The 20,463-nt window shown below is 33.0% G+C and overlaps 1 protein-coding gene across 1 annotated transcript in view; it reads right to left on the bottom strand.

Annotated features, from left to right (window-relative positions):
* Positions 1-830: 830 nt before the first annotated feature.
* The window catches only part of Rgl (Ral guanine nucleotide dissociation stimulator-like), a 225,841-nt gene continuing 206,208 nt past the window's right edge, over positions 831-20,463 (bottom strand). The window contains exons 13-15 of the mRNA XM_081745578.1: positions 16,001-16,244; positions 8,667-8,801; positions 831-4,711 (exon numbers count right to left, since the gene is read on the bottom strand). Of these exons, the coding sequence (XP_081601704.1) occupies positions 4,560-4,711; positions 8,667-8,801; positions 16,001-16,244 (531 nt within the window). The 3' untranslated portion in view covers positions 831-4,559. The remainder of the gene's footprint in view (positions 4,712-8,666; positions 8,802-16,000; positions 16,245-20,463) is intronic.

The raw sequence follows: 20,463 nt of genomic DNA, 5'->3' as shown, positions 1-20,463 counted from the left end.
TCTGTTGTGACTGACGAACTCAAAGGAAGAATTGAGCGGAAAATTCAAGAGGATAGGCGATTCACTATTGATGGGCTGCACGAATTCTTTCCTGAAATTTCAAGAAATTAAGGAAGCTGTTAGTGATTGGTTCAACAGTTTGGCGGCAACTGTGTATGCCGAAGGCATAGAAAAACATGTACCACGGTATGACAAGTGTTTAAATTTACACGGCGACTATGTCGAAAGGTAACTTAAGTAGTATGTAGTCACATAGTATGTAACACAAATTCCGCCTTTGTATATCAGTTATTAAAGTGTTTATACAAAAACGTTCTTTACTTTCCGAATGACCCTCATATATATATATATATATATATATATATATATATATATATATATATATATATATATATATATATATATATATATATGTGTGTGTGTGTGTGTGTGTGTGTGTGTGTTTGTGTGTGTGTTTGTGTGTGTTTCTCACTATTACTCAAAGTACTTTTATACGTATTCACTCCGAAAGCATATCTATTCGCAGTCCATTTACCTATTATAGCTACACTAGACCACTAAATGATTGGAAGAGAGTAGTGGCTAACGTTTTTCAACTGTAACTGGAAGTAAAAAATAGGAATTGGAGTGAAGGAGTACATTAATAATTAGAATTGAGGATAACCCGTTCGTTATATGGAGCTTCACTTGCATACATCAGTTAATTTTCCCCAAAATTAACGTATTCAAGACTCTTACAGTGCTAAGAGGTCAGATCTTTGACAGTGGTTCTTAGATATTTACTCTCTTGTCTAGTAAAATTAATGAGTATGGAAATAAAACACCCAACATTTATCAACAATAAAAAATCACAATGTTTACTAACTTCAATACAAAAAAAGCTACATCTTGTAATGTACAAGACAAGCGAACATAGAAATGTTTTATTTACTCTTTTCTTTTAAAAAAAATTACAAATTATTTTGCTATCTTACAACTTCTCATCAATAAATATAAATACACTTACCTATGTATGTAACATTTTTTTTACAAATTAACTACACGATTTCGGACAACATACATTTGATTTATATATATTTATATTTTTACATATAAACATGACGTTTCTCTATTTACAGTTTTACAGCACAACCAAATAGAGCGTCTTTATCACAACGCAGGTTCACCTCCCCCCATTAACTTCTTGTTATTAGTTCTGTCATCAGCATAAGCTTCGTTCTCACAGCCATGTACGCACACATACACAAACACCCATACATGCATAAGCTTATATCGTAACATCTCATTTAAAAGCACGAGAAGACTGAACTGTGTACCTTCTACTTTATGTTTGCCTTATCACACTGTTAAATCTAAAACAGCTTCTAGAAAGGAAAAAAAAAAGCAGAATATTATGCAGATTCCAGTAGTACTTAAATAGTGAAAGAAAAGCAAGAGAGGAAGCGAGGAACATACTATTGTACATTCATCTGCAAAACTGGAAACATCCCAATTATTACTTCCAATAAAAGCTTCGTAGTGTGTGAATACTGTTTTAATACAGTTCTGTCAAATAGAATATCATCTTTTGAAACTGAGAAAGCAGAATTAAATCTGTTCATTTATTGTGAAGTTATTGACATAAACGAACTATCTATACATACACAAACTTTTCTTAGATCTAATCAAATTGCTCCGCTAGTAACTTTTAAACGCAAATTAAAAGTTCAAAGTAGTATTCTTACTATTGTAGAGAAAAAAAGTTCTTCATTGTTTGATACACTGTTGCCATTCACTCTAAGAATACAACACAAAGGTATTAATAGCAGTTTTCAATGGAATTTAAGGCATTCGCTGTGCTATTTAATAAAAATACTGCTAAACAATAAACAAAAAATTTGCTGCCAATAATCTATCATCTTACGTTTATGCTATAAATTCATTTTCAGGGTTATAACAGCTGCGGACTCACTAACTAGAGTTCTGAATGCATCATTATTTCTACCGGCCAAAACCAATGGCAAATAGCATTATTAATTTCTCAAATACTATATAAACTTTTGTAAAGTGCATCAATTTCTGCACCATAAAGCATAAAGAGTTCACTCTTAATTTACATAGTTGAATAAGTAAGAAAAATCAAAAGTAAAAAAATTAAGTTTTTATAAGTAATAATGTACATTCACCTATTCATGTGAAGTTCATCAACTATTAAAATGACTCAACAACAAAAACAATTAGTTCATTGACTCTCTATTTAAAATTAATAGTTTCTTTTAAATAGTTAACACTTCTTATTGGATTTTATTATGATGCTTGATTACAAGAAACATCTATTCTTCACTAAAAGTTATTCTGTTCCTGTACATCAGATGTTATACAAATATTTTTCTTACTTTTAATTATTATTTTGTATATTTCATTGTTTATTATTACGTGCGAATAACATTTTTTTCAGACATATTCAGTTATTACGTTTATAGGTACAAGAACAAACTTTGAAACTTATAAATAAGCAAGAAAATAGATGCAGAAAATATAAGTGAATTTTGCACATTGTCTATGAGCTGATTTCATTCCAGTGAAACTAGTTGTAACAACCAACCCAAAACAAACATTAGCTGTTTTCAAACTAGTTGTAACAACCAACTCAAATCAAACATTAGCTGCTTTCAAAATTACCTATCTCTAGTTGTCTGTCAAATTTATATCTTAACCACTTCAACAATACTTACTTTAAACTCTAAACTTTAACGGAAAATCTATTTAAAGTAAGCTGTGAAGTTAATTTCAGCCAATAGTTGCGAAAAAACACCCAACATCAGCAGCTAAACGAATAACTAATAATTTATGTTAGCTACGAGTGAGTTTGTGTTATTAATTACCTAACTACTTTTAGAGAGTAATGTTATAAGTTTTATGTGTATTTGTTAGGAAGTTTTGAGGCTTCATTGTCACTTTTTGATTATTAAAATAGAATACGTGATTTTAAAAAGATGGCAAAAACATTGCATTATAATCTAACACATTAAGGCAATAAATAATCATCTCTTTTATTATTATTTATCTATTTTTAATATTTTTATGACTGATGCAAACACTATTTCTATTTATTTCATTCATTTTTCTAAATTTTTATCTGTCTGATGATAAGAGGAGCAGTGACACAATCCGTTACAATCTATCTACCAATTGAATTCGGTCCGTGGTGAGACCGTTATTTATTTTACTGTTCTACCCTTTCTCCAAAGCAACTCAGGGGTTCACTCAGCCTCTGTAAAATGAATAGTACCTGGTGGAGAACCTGGGAAGTAAAATTCCCATAGTATAGGGATGACTAGATCATCTCTAGAACGTGTCAAAGTTAAGAAAATGTGAAACCTTATCTCCGCATTACCCGCAGATCACCTCGGTCTGTCACGAATGGGAGAGAAGAGAAGAGAATGTATTTTACATTTTACATTTACCTTACCTGATTGATGACAACGAAATCGAAACCATGACAACTGTATACATTACTATATACTGTATACTGTATAACCATATTACTGTATACATTCATTAAATGTATTTATCCCTGCAAACTACTTAAGTACGTAACTTTGCTCATAATTTATTCAAATATTTCTATAAATATAAAATTAAAGTATTTGTATGATCACGAACTAAAAGTATTTAATTATTTCTCTGCGTTCTTATGCATGTAAAATAAGATGTATAAAAACAGAATTATAGTTTATGCTCCACGCATTCAGATTCTTCCATTCTATGTCATGTATCTACAAACATTTAAAGAATTAACATTTCGAACTTGCTAACTACATTCTTACACTTTCTTTATCAGTGTTTCAACTCAGAAAAAGTTTTAGAAATTATCGAAAACATATTTTACAACACATAAATAATTCTTTAAAAAAATACTTTTACAACGCATAAGTTTTTCTATCAAAGAATAGGAAAGCAAACATCGAAGTTTTTTATGTCAATAACTTCAGAACAGATGGACCAATATGCATATATGTATCTATCAAGAATCATGCGATAGTGTTGCGCAATCATTCCTCTTTTATGAAAATATTGTAGTCGAGAAAACGACTATTTGAAAATATTTTACTTCTAGCACTTCATCGTAATTGATTTACATTGCATGATTCAAGTATACGCAAAATTCATTATATTTTCAGTATGTGAATATGGATAAATTCTCTGCCTCGCTAATTCATCAATATAAAATTTTGTTAAAAATGTAAAATTTCTTTAGAAAGGTTAAAATTAAAATCCAAATAATTTTAAAAAGATGACAACAATGCTTAATATTACTACTTATAAACTACTGAAGAACTTGCTTGTTTTCATTATGATTGCCACTGGTCACCAGAAATGCGTACACGCAAAACTACGCTCCCACACGATGATATTACCGAAGGAACAATAATGCGACTTAGCAAAACGTCATGAAAACACTATCACTATGGCATCCTCACACAACAGAAGTCTTAAAAAGAGAGATTCCGTAATTTCATTTTTTTAAGAAATGTCATCCACTTGACATAATATTTCTTCATGTGCTATAAGAATGGTTAATTATTAGGAGGAGAAGCTTTTTTGTTTACTTTCGTCCTTTGGGGAGGCACTGGATTCTTCCTGCTTGTTTTTGGTCTCAAAATAAAGTTCAAATTGTACGCTGTATTCACGGCATAGTACACATTAGCATTTGGAGGAAGAACCATTTCTGAAAGAAACAAATAAAATAGGTTATGGAAAAGTATTTTTTCTACGTCTGCATGTTCTATTAACTATAGGTTTCGAACTGTTAAATTAATTTGAATAAGTTTTCGTGACTTAGAAACAATATGATGCTTCTCTATACATTAACGACAAAATGTAGTCAATGGCAAAACAAAACCTAGGGCTGGAAGACCACTTTTGCCTAGTTATTGTACAGCTGAAATCGCCAAGACAATGAATACAAAAGAATACGAGCTTATTTCACAAAAAGGAAAACTTAATTAAAAATGCATTCATATATCCATAAACTCTGTACCAGCAATTTACATGATTTAATAAACATACTCTATTAAAAGAGACCCACGGTGACGTAGTTGCTAAGACGTCTGTTTACCAACTGTGTGAGCCAGGGGTAAAAGTGTAGGGGAACGCGGGGGGACGCCATCCATCCACCTCGAAGAAATATGTACGGCGTCCCCCCAGTTCCTAAAACATTACAATGGGCAAAGATAAGCAGGGTAAACGGTGTGAAGTCATGCCGCTACCTACAGTCCCCCACCTTTCCAGATTCACTTTTACTTCCTGGTATGAGCCAGATTCGAATCCGGTGGAAAAGGGATTGGTTTTTGCGTTCGTTTTATCTTCGGAGTGTAGTATTGACCATATTACTCCCAATACGTACCAAAGTCAAGCAAATGTGAAACCTTACATCCACATCGCCCGTGAACTACCTCGTCTTGTTTCATATTGGAGAGAAGCACATCTATTTCTACTTTTTTTTTTTTTTTTTTTTTTTTTTTTTTTTTTTTTTTTTACATATGTACTCGTATACAATAGGAAAAGAGACATTTAAATACAAGATATTTAAACTCATTTACGCTTCTTTCTGAATGAATTTTTAAAAAAATATTTAAAGTGTGCATTTCATTATTATTGTTTCTCGTTTTTTATACCACCCCGAATTTGTCACATAATCAAGAATTTATTTCTGTTAGATACTATTAAAAAAGAAGGGGAAGTTGAAAACTGTAGCCAGTATTAATAATCTAACATCAAATTATGTGAATGATTAGAATCTATTATAACGTTCCATAAATGTGGAGTTTTGCCTTAAAGCGATCTCACTACTTCCATACTAAATACACTGATAATTAATTGTTAATTCCTTTATTAATACGGTATTCGTATATCCCACAAAGCATGATTTATTTATTAAAGAGAGATCATACCAAACCAACAAGAATACGCATCAATAAAATAGAAATTCATCCATCAAGAGAACATACTTGAAAGTCCAGAGAATAATATCATACATATGTTGTTTGCACAGATTCCAGTTCCAGTTACCTCCCTTACGGGAGATTTATATAAAGGAAGTCTCGACCTAGAGCCCTGTGGACTGCTTCGCTAATGTTATTTTAAATAAAAACTGTTTGAAATAAGATTATGTATTAAGATGACTCGTGCCAAAATGGCCGAATTAACCTGTTTTAATTATAATTGTTTTTCACACTGTTAATGTAATAAGGAAGGATAAGCGGCGCATGAACATATTGAAATTGAATAACAGTATATTAAAATTGTAACAAATAGCAAAATTGTCAAAAATATTGAAATGTAAATAGTAAAAATTGAATAAAAACTGAGAGCAAAGCTCCCCAATACTTAGTGATTACAGCGCCATCTCTTGCTTTGCACAGATTCATAACAACCAAGCATCCTAAATAGAGTATGTGCAATCTTCTGTGGCACTTTGAGTCCAGTACAAACATTCTGTAGTACTTTGTGCCCGTTTCAATTCCCAACAATTTCTTGTCTCACTTTTGTTGTGTTTCAATTGGAAAAGTGGGTTTTGTATCTAATTCTGTCCTATTAGTTTTTCATTATCTTAATATTTTTCTTAACATATCGCTTGGGATTATTTAAGTATTCTTTCCTGTGAGACTCTAAACCCATATCGCTTTTAAGCTCTGTTAACACGAAAGAGAATATTAAATATTATGACATCTTATCCTCCTCAACGTCATCCAAACCGATTCTACCTTCATTATGCTTATATACGAATAAATATAAGAATCATATATCTACGCTCGTAGTATGGCTCTGTATATATTTTCTCTACCTTGTCACCTTTCCAGATACAGATGATGGAATAGACTATTTCATTCTACGAGTTATAACGTAGAATATTTCGGCAATTCAGTGCATAATAAAAATCATTCTTGTTTCTGGTAAATCGAATATTTAATGTATGAATGCAGAAGAAATTTGCTTTAAATAAATCAAAGTTACTACTTAACTGCTTTCGCGTACTTTACTATATGGTGTAATAAAGATATGTGCAAGTAAGTTATTGTGTTTCAATCGGTATTTAATTGCTGCATGTTGTATAACAATTTTGTGTAACTCACATTCACATATAATCCTTGTAACTGTAATCTTCTTCTACTATATGAAACTAGACCTTATCTATTTTACACATGACTTTACTCAATTAACTGTCATAATTGAGTATTTACGAGTTCTACAATCTATTTAACAAGCAAAATAAAGTAAAATTTTCTTATCTATGTTCTGCTCTACACGCAGATCACAGCCTAATATATATATATATATATATATATATATATATATATAACAAATATGTACTAAAGCTGTACATAAAAATTAATCAAGGTTGTTATTTGGAGGAGAAGGGGTGGGCAATACATGCTTTTTAATAAATTGTACACTAATTAAAAAAACGCGAAACTCTTATATCGGTGTATACTCCCCCCTCTGCAAAACCTAAAATAACGCTACTCCAATTAATAACAGACTCCCTTTCATATTAAGAATCTTACAAAGAGTTCGCATTTTCTAGCTTCGAAAACGTCAGTAGAAGAATACCTGATTAGTATTTTCTGCTATAAATAAATCTGAATTGTAGAAATGTATTCTTACAATGTGGATTATTCAAACGGATAAGATTATACCTAGGTAAAGAAAGTGTAGACCAATTTAGATTTTGTAATATATATAAAAAATTGTACAATGAGTAATTGTTACATGTTGCTAAGGAAGAAAATTTTTTGGGGTTGCAGGTGTCTGTTTTCTTGTTATCTCATCAGGGGAAAAAATATCCGTTTTTTGGACAAAGTATTGACATGCGACGCGAAGTGGGTTATGGGAAGGGAAAATTTTGTTATTATTACATGTTTATTTCAAATTGTTGTACACAAGACATGTAATTTGGTATATGGCGCTTCTTTATAAAACGACACAAAATAAGTACACAAAATAATATTTTATGTGCTTAGCTTGGTACTTAACGAACCACGATAGTATTATTGTCTTGCAGTATGAAGAATGGTATTTAATTCATATAAAAATAATAGGTTACCTCACCCAGTAATGTTCCTCAATCTTTCCTCTTATTTCGGGCGTGACATTCGGACACTATCTTCAGGGTTACACAATGACTTAAGTCATTTTCCACAACACGATTTTTACATTGTTTATGTTTCAAATGGTAATTAATAAATATGGCGTAAATTTTATTGACACTTACGGTGGCTTACCTTTCCCAATGTGTTATATATTGCCCTTATTATTTTATTACATAGAAGTATAATAAAATATATGTATGTAGTTCTAATGTTAATGCACTAACTTAATTTACTAATAATCTTTCTTATTGATATGTTGGGTTTTCTTCCCAAGTATTGATAAAATTTATCCAATATTCATTGTGTGTCCCTGAAGATGAGTGTCCAAGTGTTCCACTTGAAATATTGGAGGAAAGATTGACTGAAAAATATTAAAGTGAGTAATTTAAGATACTACTACAATCTGTTCCATACGCTCGATAAATGATAGCTGTACTTTCATTGTGTACATTTCTTGAATTCAAATTTTGTACTAAATCTGTAGGCAGATAATAAATAAGTAAATAAATACTCAGCCAATAACGAACTTACCTTTCTCAGGCAAAACTTGTGCTAGAGTAAAATCATCCGGATGGCCCTCAATTCCAAGCTTCATCATGGCGTTTCGTATCACTTGGGGTGTCCTTTCATTGTTGCTTAGCATAATGCTTTTATATAATACAATTCCTATTGTAACAACAAAGTAAAACTGGTTAAATAATGTACATTTCTACTTTCTTACTATTATTGCAGGAATATTTTTTCTAACATATATTTAACTTAAGTAATAATAAACAAAAGTGTCAACCCAATACTTTGGAGAAATTTGAAGTAACAAGAGCCACAGCCACTGGGCCTGAGGAGGTGTTACGATACAATACGCTCTGCTATTTGGGCGGCAGAGCCCTTCATCGGCAGCAGCGTTCTCCGAGTTAAGATTAGTTTAATATTTGAAAAATAAAATTCAAGAACTGAATACAACTTCATTATCATATTCTTATTAATTAAAAAAATCAAAAGAAGTAAAAAGTACCTAAAAAGTTTCGTCGAATTTTCATATGGTAGCACTGAACGCTACCTTTGTTTCAGGGCTAATATATATAAAAGTAACGTTAGCGAGTATTTCCTCTTGTCTGTTGCTTGTGGCCGCTACAACTAGAAAGTGTCAGTTAGAGCAGGTCAAATATGAACACTAAACGGCGTTATAGGTTCTGTGTGTTTTATGAGTTTAAATTGGAAACAAGTGCTAGTAAATTGTAAAATAACACGCCAAGCATTCGGCAGGGATCAAGGAAATCAGTGAACAGTACAATAATGATAATAAACTCTTCAAACATTCACCACCTGGAACGTGTACAATCCCATCCAATGAGGCATTTAAGGGGTTATTGAGGCCGCTAATGATTAGACGTACAGGCATTCGGAGAACCATCCAATCGCAGTGCAGAAACCATTCATCATCACCTCCACCAGCTTGGAAAACAGTGTACTGTGCGTCCAAGCGCTGGCTCCCTTTTCTTGAGGTTCCTAGTGTCGCTTTGTTTATATCGTAGAACAGGTACTTTTACAGAGTTGCTAACGGCTTAAAGCGCTAAGAAACTAAACGTGCTAGAGACAAAACCAGAAAGTAGTCGAGAGGGAGAAGCAGTGTCGATAGCAGATAATACATGTTGTTAGTGCTCTGTATCTTATCTTTCTTCAAAGATCGGCGTGCGAACAACAGAAAGAATGATTATTTCAGAAATATAAAAACTTGTGCTTTCTTCTAATATTAAACAAGACGGCATGACCATTTGAAAATAATTTATTATTATTATTTAATAGTTGTGATGCATTTGTTGTGTCAGTACTGTCGCAAGCGGTAGGAATGACCCAGGGCCTCGTGCTTTAAGACCAATGAGCCTAAATACAATTTGACACTGATTTTTATAAAGACCCATCGATTCAATAATTAATAATGTAAATACAAACAATTACGAATTCGGATTTATTTACATAAAACATTACAGAATGGTGGCTTGAAACAAACTCATTATCTATTCTTGTAATATTAGGCCACTAACATAGGCGACAGGCCGTGAGCTTACTTTAACATTGCAATAATGAAAGCAAAAAATCTTTCATTTGTTTAGCACTAATAAGATCGTTGAGATTGATTGATTTCGAGAATTTATTATTATTAGCTATTAAAAAAAAAGTTACAAACTTTTCTTGCCCAGGGATCCGCGAACATTTCTCGCCGAGGGCATCGGAAGAATTTACTACACAGCTAGCTGTATGTTGACATAATGAATCGGAATTAATTTCTTTATAATAACTAGCGTTCGAAAAATGATTCTGTCCAACGCAAGTGTAATGTTTTACTGCAGTGTATATTTTTCGTAAGCTTTTCAGATTTTACTACGACTTTCAACATTGAAGCGAATGAGTAGACCGACTGATTTGTTTTTCTTTCTGCTTTGTCGGAAACAAAGGAGATAGCTACGAGATAAGACATGAAGCAGAGATTAAAAGGAATGTTCAGGTGGTGAGGTCAATGCAGATTTCGGTGAACTAGAAACACCTGACAACTCCTTGTCATACTTTTCGTGGGAACATTCGAAATTCCAGTACGATCAATCGGTCTGCACAACTGTCATACTACCCCCACAGAGCGTGAAACCACACAACGAGTGATTAAACGGAACGGGTGTGTTGTTAGTGAACTCTGCATAGATATCTCATTCTCATTAGTGTTCGTAATCGGTATCGAGTTGTAAGTATTGTGTGTACTCGATTTGTAGAATTAAACTTCTCTGCAAGTATACATCTAATATGTCAGTGTTTGGTGCGTTGGCGTGTCAGTGTGTTTAATATTATTGTTGCATTGTTCTTTTTGTCTATTGTTGCAAAATTACAATTGACTTGTGATAGCAACTAAGCTTCACGTAGTGTATGTCGGCAATCATGCCTCCGAAGTAAGCGCGGGTTTATCATAGCCAAGCGAGGTCTGTTATATACAATATAATTAAATTTTGTGATTCAGAGAAAAGAGATGGTGTAGTAATTCCAGTGTCAATAATTTTTTCAAATCCCCTTTAAACACAGTGTTAAATAATATTGCACAACATTATTAAATTAATAATGTACTGAATAGTATTTCAAAACCTTCGTACATTTCACACGACATGCGATCAAACAAAAATGCGTTGATGGTATTTTACTTGGGACGCAGATCAACATATTCTGTAGTTGGTAACCCTGCTGCCAAAGAATGTTTTGCTGTTCCAATTGTGGCCACGATCCTCTCGCCGCTCTGTCGACCTGTAAATTGCGATGATAATTCCAATGTGAGTTGACTGTAGCTCAGAAAGTGACACAAGTACATGCATAAGTTTTCTTATTGTCTCGTCAGGGAAAGGTTTCTTTTCTGGACAGAGTGATGACGTGCGATGCGAAGTGAGTAGTTGATGACATTTTACGGCGCCATTGTCACTGTTTGGTACTACATAAACCCACTCCAAATAACTAATACACCACTGCATTAAGAATAAGTACCACTATATGTTTGGTTCATTGCTTAGAATACCGAGCATCGAAAATTGTTGTCTTCTGACCAGACAATCAATGTAATTCTATAACCGCAGCAATTGGAAAGTATGGATCCAGTGCTCATAAATCGCATATATGTTATTCTCTCTCAGGAGACACGAAATCACATCCTTCTATTCATTCGTGACAATATCCAACCTCGTTGGGAAATATATTCTCATCCCCGTTCTCTCCATATTCCCCATATAATCCACAATTGAATTACTATTTGCTCCATTCACTAGACAACCAGATGTGGGAACGATAGTTGCGAACCCTCAATGAGACAATCGACGAACTGAATGACTTTATTGGTTCACGTACCGCTGAATCTCTAATTTGTGCACTGTGGGATCTCTAATTTGCGCAAGCGCTGGAGGCAGGCTATAGCTGCTAATGGGGATTATTTATTACTATTATTTTCCACGTACGTTTTACTTTGTCATTGTCTTTCTGTATGTAGGGTCAGTATCTATCAGAAATTTTGAATACCTAAAAAATGAACATGACTACTTGAAAAATTTACGAAAATAATTTTATGGAAGTTAGTGAAATACACATCATCGAAGAGAAACTTTTTTTAAATTTTCAAATTAAATGAAAATCATGTATAGATTAGATTGTTAATTGAAACACATTGATAAAGCATTAATTTAAATTTATCCATTTACAATAATCACTCTGATAAGTTTGATATTACTGATAAATAGAGTTTTTATACGCTGAACCTTATGACGTCTCTCGTTCATCGTTACTCTTAAGCGGGCATTCTATTTCTTCTTCCTTTCCTTTTTTCTAGTTTGCTTCGAGTGATTTAATCCAAAATTATCACATTATATCTTTTAATTTTATTTCATTTCGACTTACATAGCTCACGCTTGGATTTCTACATTCTAATTAAGCAACTGTACATATTATTTAGTAGAACCACGATTATCCCAACCCGGAATAACAGAGTTCCAAGTTCATCGAGGTAATAAAAAAAGAAAAAAAAATGGTGGAGCGAACGAGTCACGCTGTAGTGTATGAGCAGAAGCCGAGACCAATAATTTAACAAGAAATATATTAAAAAAAAAAAAAAAAAAAAAACTATAAAGGAAATTGAGAAAGTTCAAACGTTCGACCCCGGGATCACCAGTATAAAGCTCTCACGCACGGCTATCGAGCTGCTACTTGCTGTACTGTAGTATGCGGAAAATCTACTCATGCCTTCTTTAGTTTTTCTCTGTTAGAAACCTTCACGCCCTTCACGTAATAATGGAACAGCTCTGCAATCATGTGTACTGCTGCCAATTAAAGTATGCAGCTATGTTGTGTTTCGAGATTCGTTACATAATGAGTGCTAAGAGGAAAAGAACAGTTGAAGCCACTAAAAGATTCAATAAAGAAAAAAAAAAATTAAAAGTCGCTGCAGACTTCGGTGTTGGAGAATTACCATCGGTGACTAGAAAAGAAAGCGGATAGAAATCGAATAATGGTGCTCGCAAAAAGATGAGACTGATAACAAGCGAAAACTTATGAAAAGCAGTTGAGTTTAACGAAACAAAAAAATGAAAATGAAATCTGTAAGTTTAACGTCCCACGGTTATGCCGTTTAGGCTAAAGGAGACGGTGATAATGAGAAATGAGTGAAAATGGTGGAATGAAGAAAGTGGGAGGAAACGGGAGAACCCCGAGAAAACCCACGCACACGGTGTTTGTCCACCACAAAGTTCACTTGGCGGAGGCTGGGATCGAACCCGGGACCCCAAACACCAGAGGTGAACGCTCTACCACTGAGCCACCGCGGCCGAGTTTAACGAAACATCGAGTGCTTTATTTATATGGTTTACACAACTGTGAACAAAAGAAAGTCCACAGACTAAACCTATGTTACAGAAAAAGGCTATAGAATTCTATTAAGATGTAGAATTTACAGCATCGCAGAGAGTGGCTACATCACTGGAAAAGAAGATACGTAATCAGGCAGCTTAACATTTCCCGTGAAAAGTTATCATCTAATCATAAGATCATCGTAGTCATCTTTAAAGATGAGTTCAAAGCTCTGAATGAAAGTGAATATTTCTTCATTACAACAGATCTTTAACTATAACGAAACGAGTTTGAACTATCGTGTGCTTCCAATGGAAACAGTTGCTTCAAAACAAGAAGGTCTCCTTTGGGTCCCAAAAGAATCAAAAGATAGTCACACTCATGGCCTGCTCAAATACGGCAAGGAATCGTAAAAAGAAAACCCAGAAAACCTGTATTATCCTAAAAAATATTATCACGAATGTAGGGCTTTCGCTAAATATTTCATCTGTAGGAAGGGAATAACTTTGAAGAAAAATAATATCAAAGTACAGGAAGTAGTTTTGAAGTGTTCAGTTGTGCGTTAAATTAGAATGCAGTCATGTGATAGTTTCCAAATCGACCAAGAAGAGAGTTTTGTGGAGAAAGATAAAAGTAATAAAACAGTGTTGTCGGTAAAAATACAACTGAGAAGAAACAACAAAGAGAAGATTTTATGTAGACATAATCAGGTAAAATAGTAGAGATGAAATAAAGAAACAAGAATTGAAAAATATAAAATATAAATTAATAAAAAATGAATTATGAATTAATAATAAAGGAAAATGATGACAGTGATTAGAGATAACAAACATAAAGTATACAGGAAGAATAATAAATGTTAAACCTTAAAATTTTAAAGGGACACAAAGTATGTGGAAAATGAATTGGCTGTAATGAAATAAAGTATTATAGACGGTCAAAACCAGAAAGACGGTTCACAAATACGATACTAACAAATCTATCCATCTCTTTCTGGTAGCATAGTTTGGAGGAAATATTTTAAGTATATAAGTATGGAAGATACGATTGAATGTACTGCTATAATGGATTTGTATTCTCGACGGACAGATGACTTAATATATGGTTACCTGAAAACAAACAAACAAACAAACAAACAAACAAACAAAAAAGGTAATTAAAAGAAAGTACAAATAAATTTCGCGTATATTTCATCAGATAAAGAATGAATAATCTCCCCATAGCAAAGAGAGGAATCTGTGAAGCATATAAGCAACCAGCATGATAACTAAGTATAATGTTACCACGGAAAGAGCTCAGTGATGGAACTATAAAACATTAACAGTTGGTTGGCAAAGAGTGCAGGGCAAAGAAAAAAAAAATATATTAATAAATGCGTTACAAAGTAAATAAAGCATGAAATGTGAAGTATGAAGCACATCCGTAAAGTAAGATCACAACCTCAGTAGATAGACAAGTAAATTTTTGTGCGTAAATTTGTTATACTGGTTTTCACTGTCAGCCTTCCGCTTTTCCTCTCACAGCTGTTCCTAATTGCTACGTGGAGTCTACTGTGAGTAACACGTATTTACAATCGCTACGCCGATTCAGAAACCCGTCAAATGTGAAGTACGAGCTGTCAATCGTTTTCTCCAACCACACGGTGAGCGCCAAGAGGATGAAGCATTTATTTCCGTTTACAGAAATATCTTTTTGGACAAAACTTCCACGACGAAGAAGAGATCAAAAGCAAAGTTGAAATGTGATATATGATTCCAGCAGCAGGCGCTAAAATTCTAGAAATGCGGCAGACAAAAACTAGTACCCGACTTAACAAGTGTCTTGACAATGTCGGCAATTACATCGAAAACAAAAAAAGAGCTGTAGCACTAAATACGTTGTAGAGGCATTCTGACAAATACCTCAAGTTTTGAACGAATACTAGTCATTGTAACATTAGTTTCCGGACGTGCCTCGTATATGAAATAATAATAACGAAATAAAATGTAATAAATATAAAAATATACGTAAGATAAAAGTTGAAAGTATAGTAAGAATAAAATAGATGTATGGAGAAACGGAAATAGTGTTGTGAAATAAGACTGTGGCTGCGATCAAGGCTACGGGTGTTCGCCGATAGGATGGTAATGTATTCTCCTCATCTCTTGCTAAGGTACATCGTATATGCTAGAGATTACGGGAAGGATTTCGAGAATACCCACTCTAAAGGGTGTTCTGATGTGAAGTTCTGTGTTCTAAGAACAGGCAAATGGGAAGTTTGTGCGTTGCTGCATGAGTGTCGGTGATTTTTAACGAAAATCGATTGGGACATACTAATCTAGAAAGCTTGACAATGCGTATATTATTTATATATACGTATATGATGCACTCACTGTACAGCCTTATGTATGAAGTTTTTGATACAATCCATTGATATCAATTGAAATAGAATCGTAAGTTGTTTACACACATTAGAATGATAATTAAGAAAAAGTTCAGGCTATTTTATTTAGAACCCCACTCACCATCTGTTTCCACAGAATCAGTCTCAAGAGTAACTCGTATTATGTAAAAATCAGGCGATCGCAGTGGACTGGGACTGGAAGTGGAGTTGGGAGGAGCCACACTTGAATTCTTCCCACCGTCAGGAGTTTTTGAACTGCTCTGTGAAGGATTCCCCGAAGTGTTGGTGTTTGTACTGCTAATAGAGACATCCAACGAAGGTAGAGAAGAGCTGCTAGACGACGAAGACAATTGTGATGGAGACATCTGAAAAATTATTAAATAATATAGAGCAAAAATATATAGAAAGCATAACACAGAAGAAATAATTACATAACTACTTCCTCTTTATTCAATATAAACCATAGTTAACAAGTTTCGTAAACAAGTTCTATGATAACAAATTTCAATGTTAATTAAAACATTCTTGTCTTAAGATCTTATTTTTGGATCAAAAGATTCAATATATTTCAATCAAAAATTTTCTTGTACACCGTATATCTGGAGAATTACATACAGTGTAGCGAACCCAAACTATCACTTAACTCAATATGATGTGCTAATTTCGTAGAAAATACGAAAACTCGATTTAGGGAACGTTCAAAAATTTTGTGGCAACTGGTCAAAGAAAAGAAAAAAAATTCAATCAAAAATTTCCCTATACGCCTTATATCTCTAGAACTACATATAGTGTAGCCAAACCCAAACTATCACTTAACTCAGTATGGTGTACTTATTTCGTAGAAAATACGAAAACTCGATTTAGGGGCCGTTCAAAAATTTTGTGGCTCCTGATCTAAGATCTAATATTTTTCAATCAAAAATTTCCTTGTACGCCTCATAGCTGGAGAACTACATATAGTGTAGCCAAACCCAAACTATCACTTAACTCAGTATGATGTGCTTATTCCGTAGAAAATACGAAACGTTGATTTAGGGGCTGTTCAAAAATTTTGTGGCGCTTGATCCAAATTTAATTCTTGGCCAAGATCGCAATCTTTTGATGCATTTTTTGGATCATTCCTAAAATTCTTGGCCAAAATCGCAATCTTTTAATTTTTTTTTTTAATCATTCTTAAAATTCTGGTTCATTGTCATCTCTCGAATTTATACACAAAGTTCAGGTTCTACTCAAATACATCTACTTTGCAATAGCACAACTTTTTTCTCGGTTAGGGGAAGGGGATTTATATAATGTTTATTTTATTTAAATTTCCGCACGATTGTTTCGTTAATTATTTTACTAGCATCTTCAGAGGAACATTAACCACATTAAACCCTCATGTTGTACATATCTAATTTAATATATTACTAATAATTGATTTTTTTTTCTTTTGAGTAGGAGTAAGGCATTTTAGCATTTAAAATATTTTAAAAAAAGATTTTATCGATGTTCACTAAACAAGTTTTAAGTTCTGATTAAGTTTTCATTATTTACCACACCGTTCATAGTAACAGTGTGTTGTTGTTGTTTTAATCTTTTGTTTGCAAATTTCGGTTTTACGGTTTACTTTCATCATTTACTATAATCTTCAAATCTGGAAGCCAAAGATAATCAGACTATATCCATTTTCTTTATTATTGTCGTCTATTCTGATCTCTGTTGCTTCCCTTATCATTTCTTCTTTGTACTTTATTTTTAAAGTATAAAGAAAGAACAGTAAAGGAAGCAACATAAATTAAAATAATACACAACAATAACTGTATTTTTTACTTTCTTTAAATGGGTATATTCTGAATACATTTTGGACTCTTAGTTTTGAACATTACGGAGAAAGAAGAAAAATTGTAGAATCAAAATGAACTACTTCTCTTATGGTTCTTTCGTTAAGCTTCAAACTTAAGATTAAAGAACGAACAATAAGGGAAGCAACAGAAACTAGAACATAAACAATTTTATTTATTTTTACAAATGTATATTCTGAGACTTAGGTTTCCATTTTGAAGATTAAGACTACCAGAAACAAATAAAAGGTCATACTAATTCTTTCGCTCTGATTTTTGTATTAATTACATCAGAAACCATAATACCCTGTTGGTTGTTAATTATATATATATATATATATATATATATATATATATATATATATATATATATATATATATATATATATATATATATATATATATATATATATATATATATATAGATAGATAGATAGATAGATAGATAGATAGATAGATAGATAGATAGATAGATAGATAGATAGATAAACAGATATATCGGATGTTCTAAAAAGGGCGCCCAGGGAGTACAAAGCACTACTCTACAAGTCAAATTAAATCGAAAAAAATATATAATTGTATATCTTTCATATCTTCATCTAGAGACGCGAATTGCACTCTCTGGCAACGTCGCAGATAAAGAACCATGGAGTAGATCTATAAATCCATCAAACAGTTACTTGGTCTTTCCAGATGGTAGTTAATTTGGATAGACGTTGACACTAGCACCACATGTTAGTGCAACAATCGATGTAACCACTTGATGGATTCGTAGAGCAACGCTAATGGTTGTAATGAAGTTTTTGATTGCTCATAGCGCCTGGAGAAGCCCGCGGAGGGTATACTATTATATAGCATTTTTGCTTTATTTTGACCTATAGAATAGCGATCTGTTATTCGTGGGCATCATTTTTAGACACTCGATATACAAATACATTAAATATTAAAAATAATTATACGAGGTCCGGTACTCAAATTGAAATTGTGACAAAACTCATATACTATATATATATATATATATATATATATATATATATATATATTTAATTTCCCAATTTAACTACAACTCAAAGCGTTTCGCGTACAACAATTAGTTGTGAAATATACTGCCTCTACCTTTTTAAAACGTAGAAACCATTTTTTCCAGACGTTTTTCCCATGTCTGAGAGTCGTATTCATTACTAGGGTAACTGAAACCTTCGTATTTCTTTTTTTATTTAATTTTATTATTATCTATTTTTAATTTTTTAAATCCTTTTTACATCAATTCTGTACAGACGTGACTTTTGAGGATAATCGTGACACTATCAAATACTTCATCGAGCATTCATTGTGGAGATCTTTCTTTTAAAAATAATGAGTCAGTGATTGTTACTCAGCAAACATTTCTCCGACAGTTCAATATTCATCAGAATCAGTTTTCCGAGTCACAACACCATAATGTTGTGGGTTACAAATTTTAAAGAGAAGCTCACTATTGAGGAAGAGGCCTTCAGGAAAACCATGTACCATTCGAACTCCAGAGAATATTGAGCAAATAACCTGAAACATTTAATTTTCAAGAAGTAGATGCCGTATGTTTCATAACTAATCGTTGTAAGCAAAACACTTTGAGTTATAGTTCGATTCAGAAATAAAATAGCATATGTGAAATAATCAGTTTAGTCATAATTTTAATTTGAAATCCGTCAGTTTTCTCTGTTGGACTTAATATATTAGATTTTAAAAAATCATGGAAGCTGTTTTCAAGAAATTCGTCAAAGGAAAACTTACCTATTAGTAAACCAACATTTCTGGATTATTTCAATGAGAAATGGATTACGTCGTATTGAAGAGTTATTAATTAAATACGTACTTCTGATAAATGAACAAAATCTTTTGATGACCAAGGGGCTAGCGAGTGTCTTTTCTGTGTGTATGGTCTCGGGTTCGATCTCCATAGTAATACTTCAGATACAAACCCGATTAGAAACTCAGATACTATTTACATAGTAGAATCCCTCACATAGAAACAGTGCCGAACAGAAACGTTAAACTCCAATCACCCAATCAAAACTGTTAGAACTATTTCTAAGAAAGTCAACTGAGAAAACCTAACACACTAGTAAACTACCTTTGTCAAATTTTTCTAAGAGAAATTGAAAGAAATTCTGAGAAAAGTCCATCGCTAAAAATAAAATTAATTATCCTTTATGATTTTTTTTAGGAAATAAACGAATAATGTCATGCAAAGACTGGTCCGCTAACGGGTTTCACAGAGCAATGAAACCGTATGCAAGCATGTATCAGTCTCTCAATTGTTGAGGAACAGAGCAAAGGTGTAGTAGAGGCCCAAATACCGCCCCAAAAAAAGTCGCTTTGGGGCAGAGTACGTCATTGAATGGATTCTTCCCATTCAAACTTTAGTACAACAGTGTCCAAAGAATGACTTCTGGTAGAACTGGCTACTGTTAGTGTTATAATTATTAAACGTTATGCACAACATCCTCTTTCACAACGTAGATCAATAAAATAGCATCGGAAGAGGAACTCACAATGTATGCGATAAAACAAGATCCGGTATATGACGGCCTATGAGAATCTATTGCCACAGCATATTATTGCCAAACGATTACATGTGGTGCAATCAACAGTGAATCGTGCAATCCATCACAAATTGAGACTGCGAAAGCCCACAGTGCATATGGTAGCACCACGGGATATTGCGGGCAATGGCCACGGAAAGATCAATGGCAGAAGTTGTACGAGCGTAACCTAGCTG

This window comes from Thermobia domestica, chromosome 2 (genome assembly GCF_964235325.1).
Source record: "Thermobia domestica chromosome 2, izTheDome1.hap1.1, whole genome shotgun sequence".
NCBI lineage: Eukaryota > Metazoa > Arthropoda > Insecta > Zygentoma > Lepismatidae > Thermobia > Thermobia domestica.
This window is presented reverse-complemented; position numbering and strand designations above follow the sequence as displayed.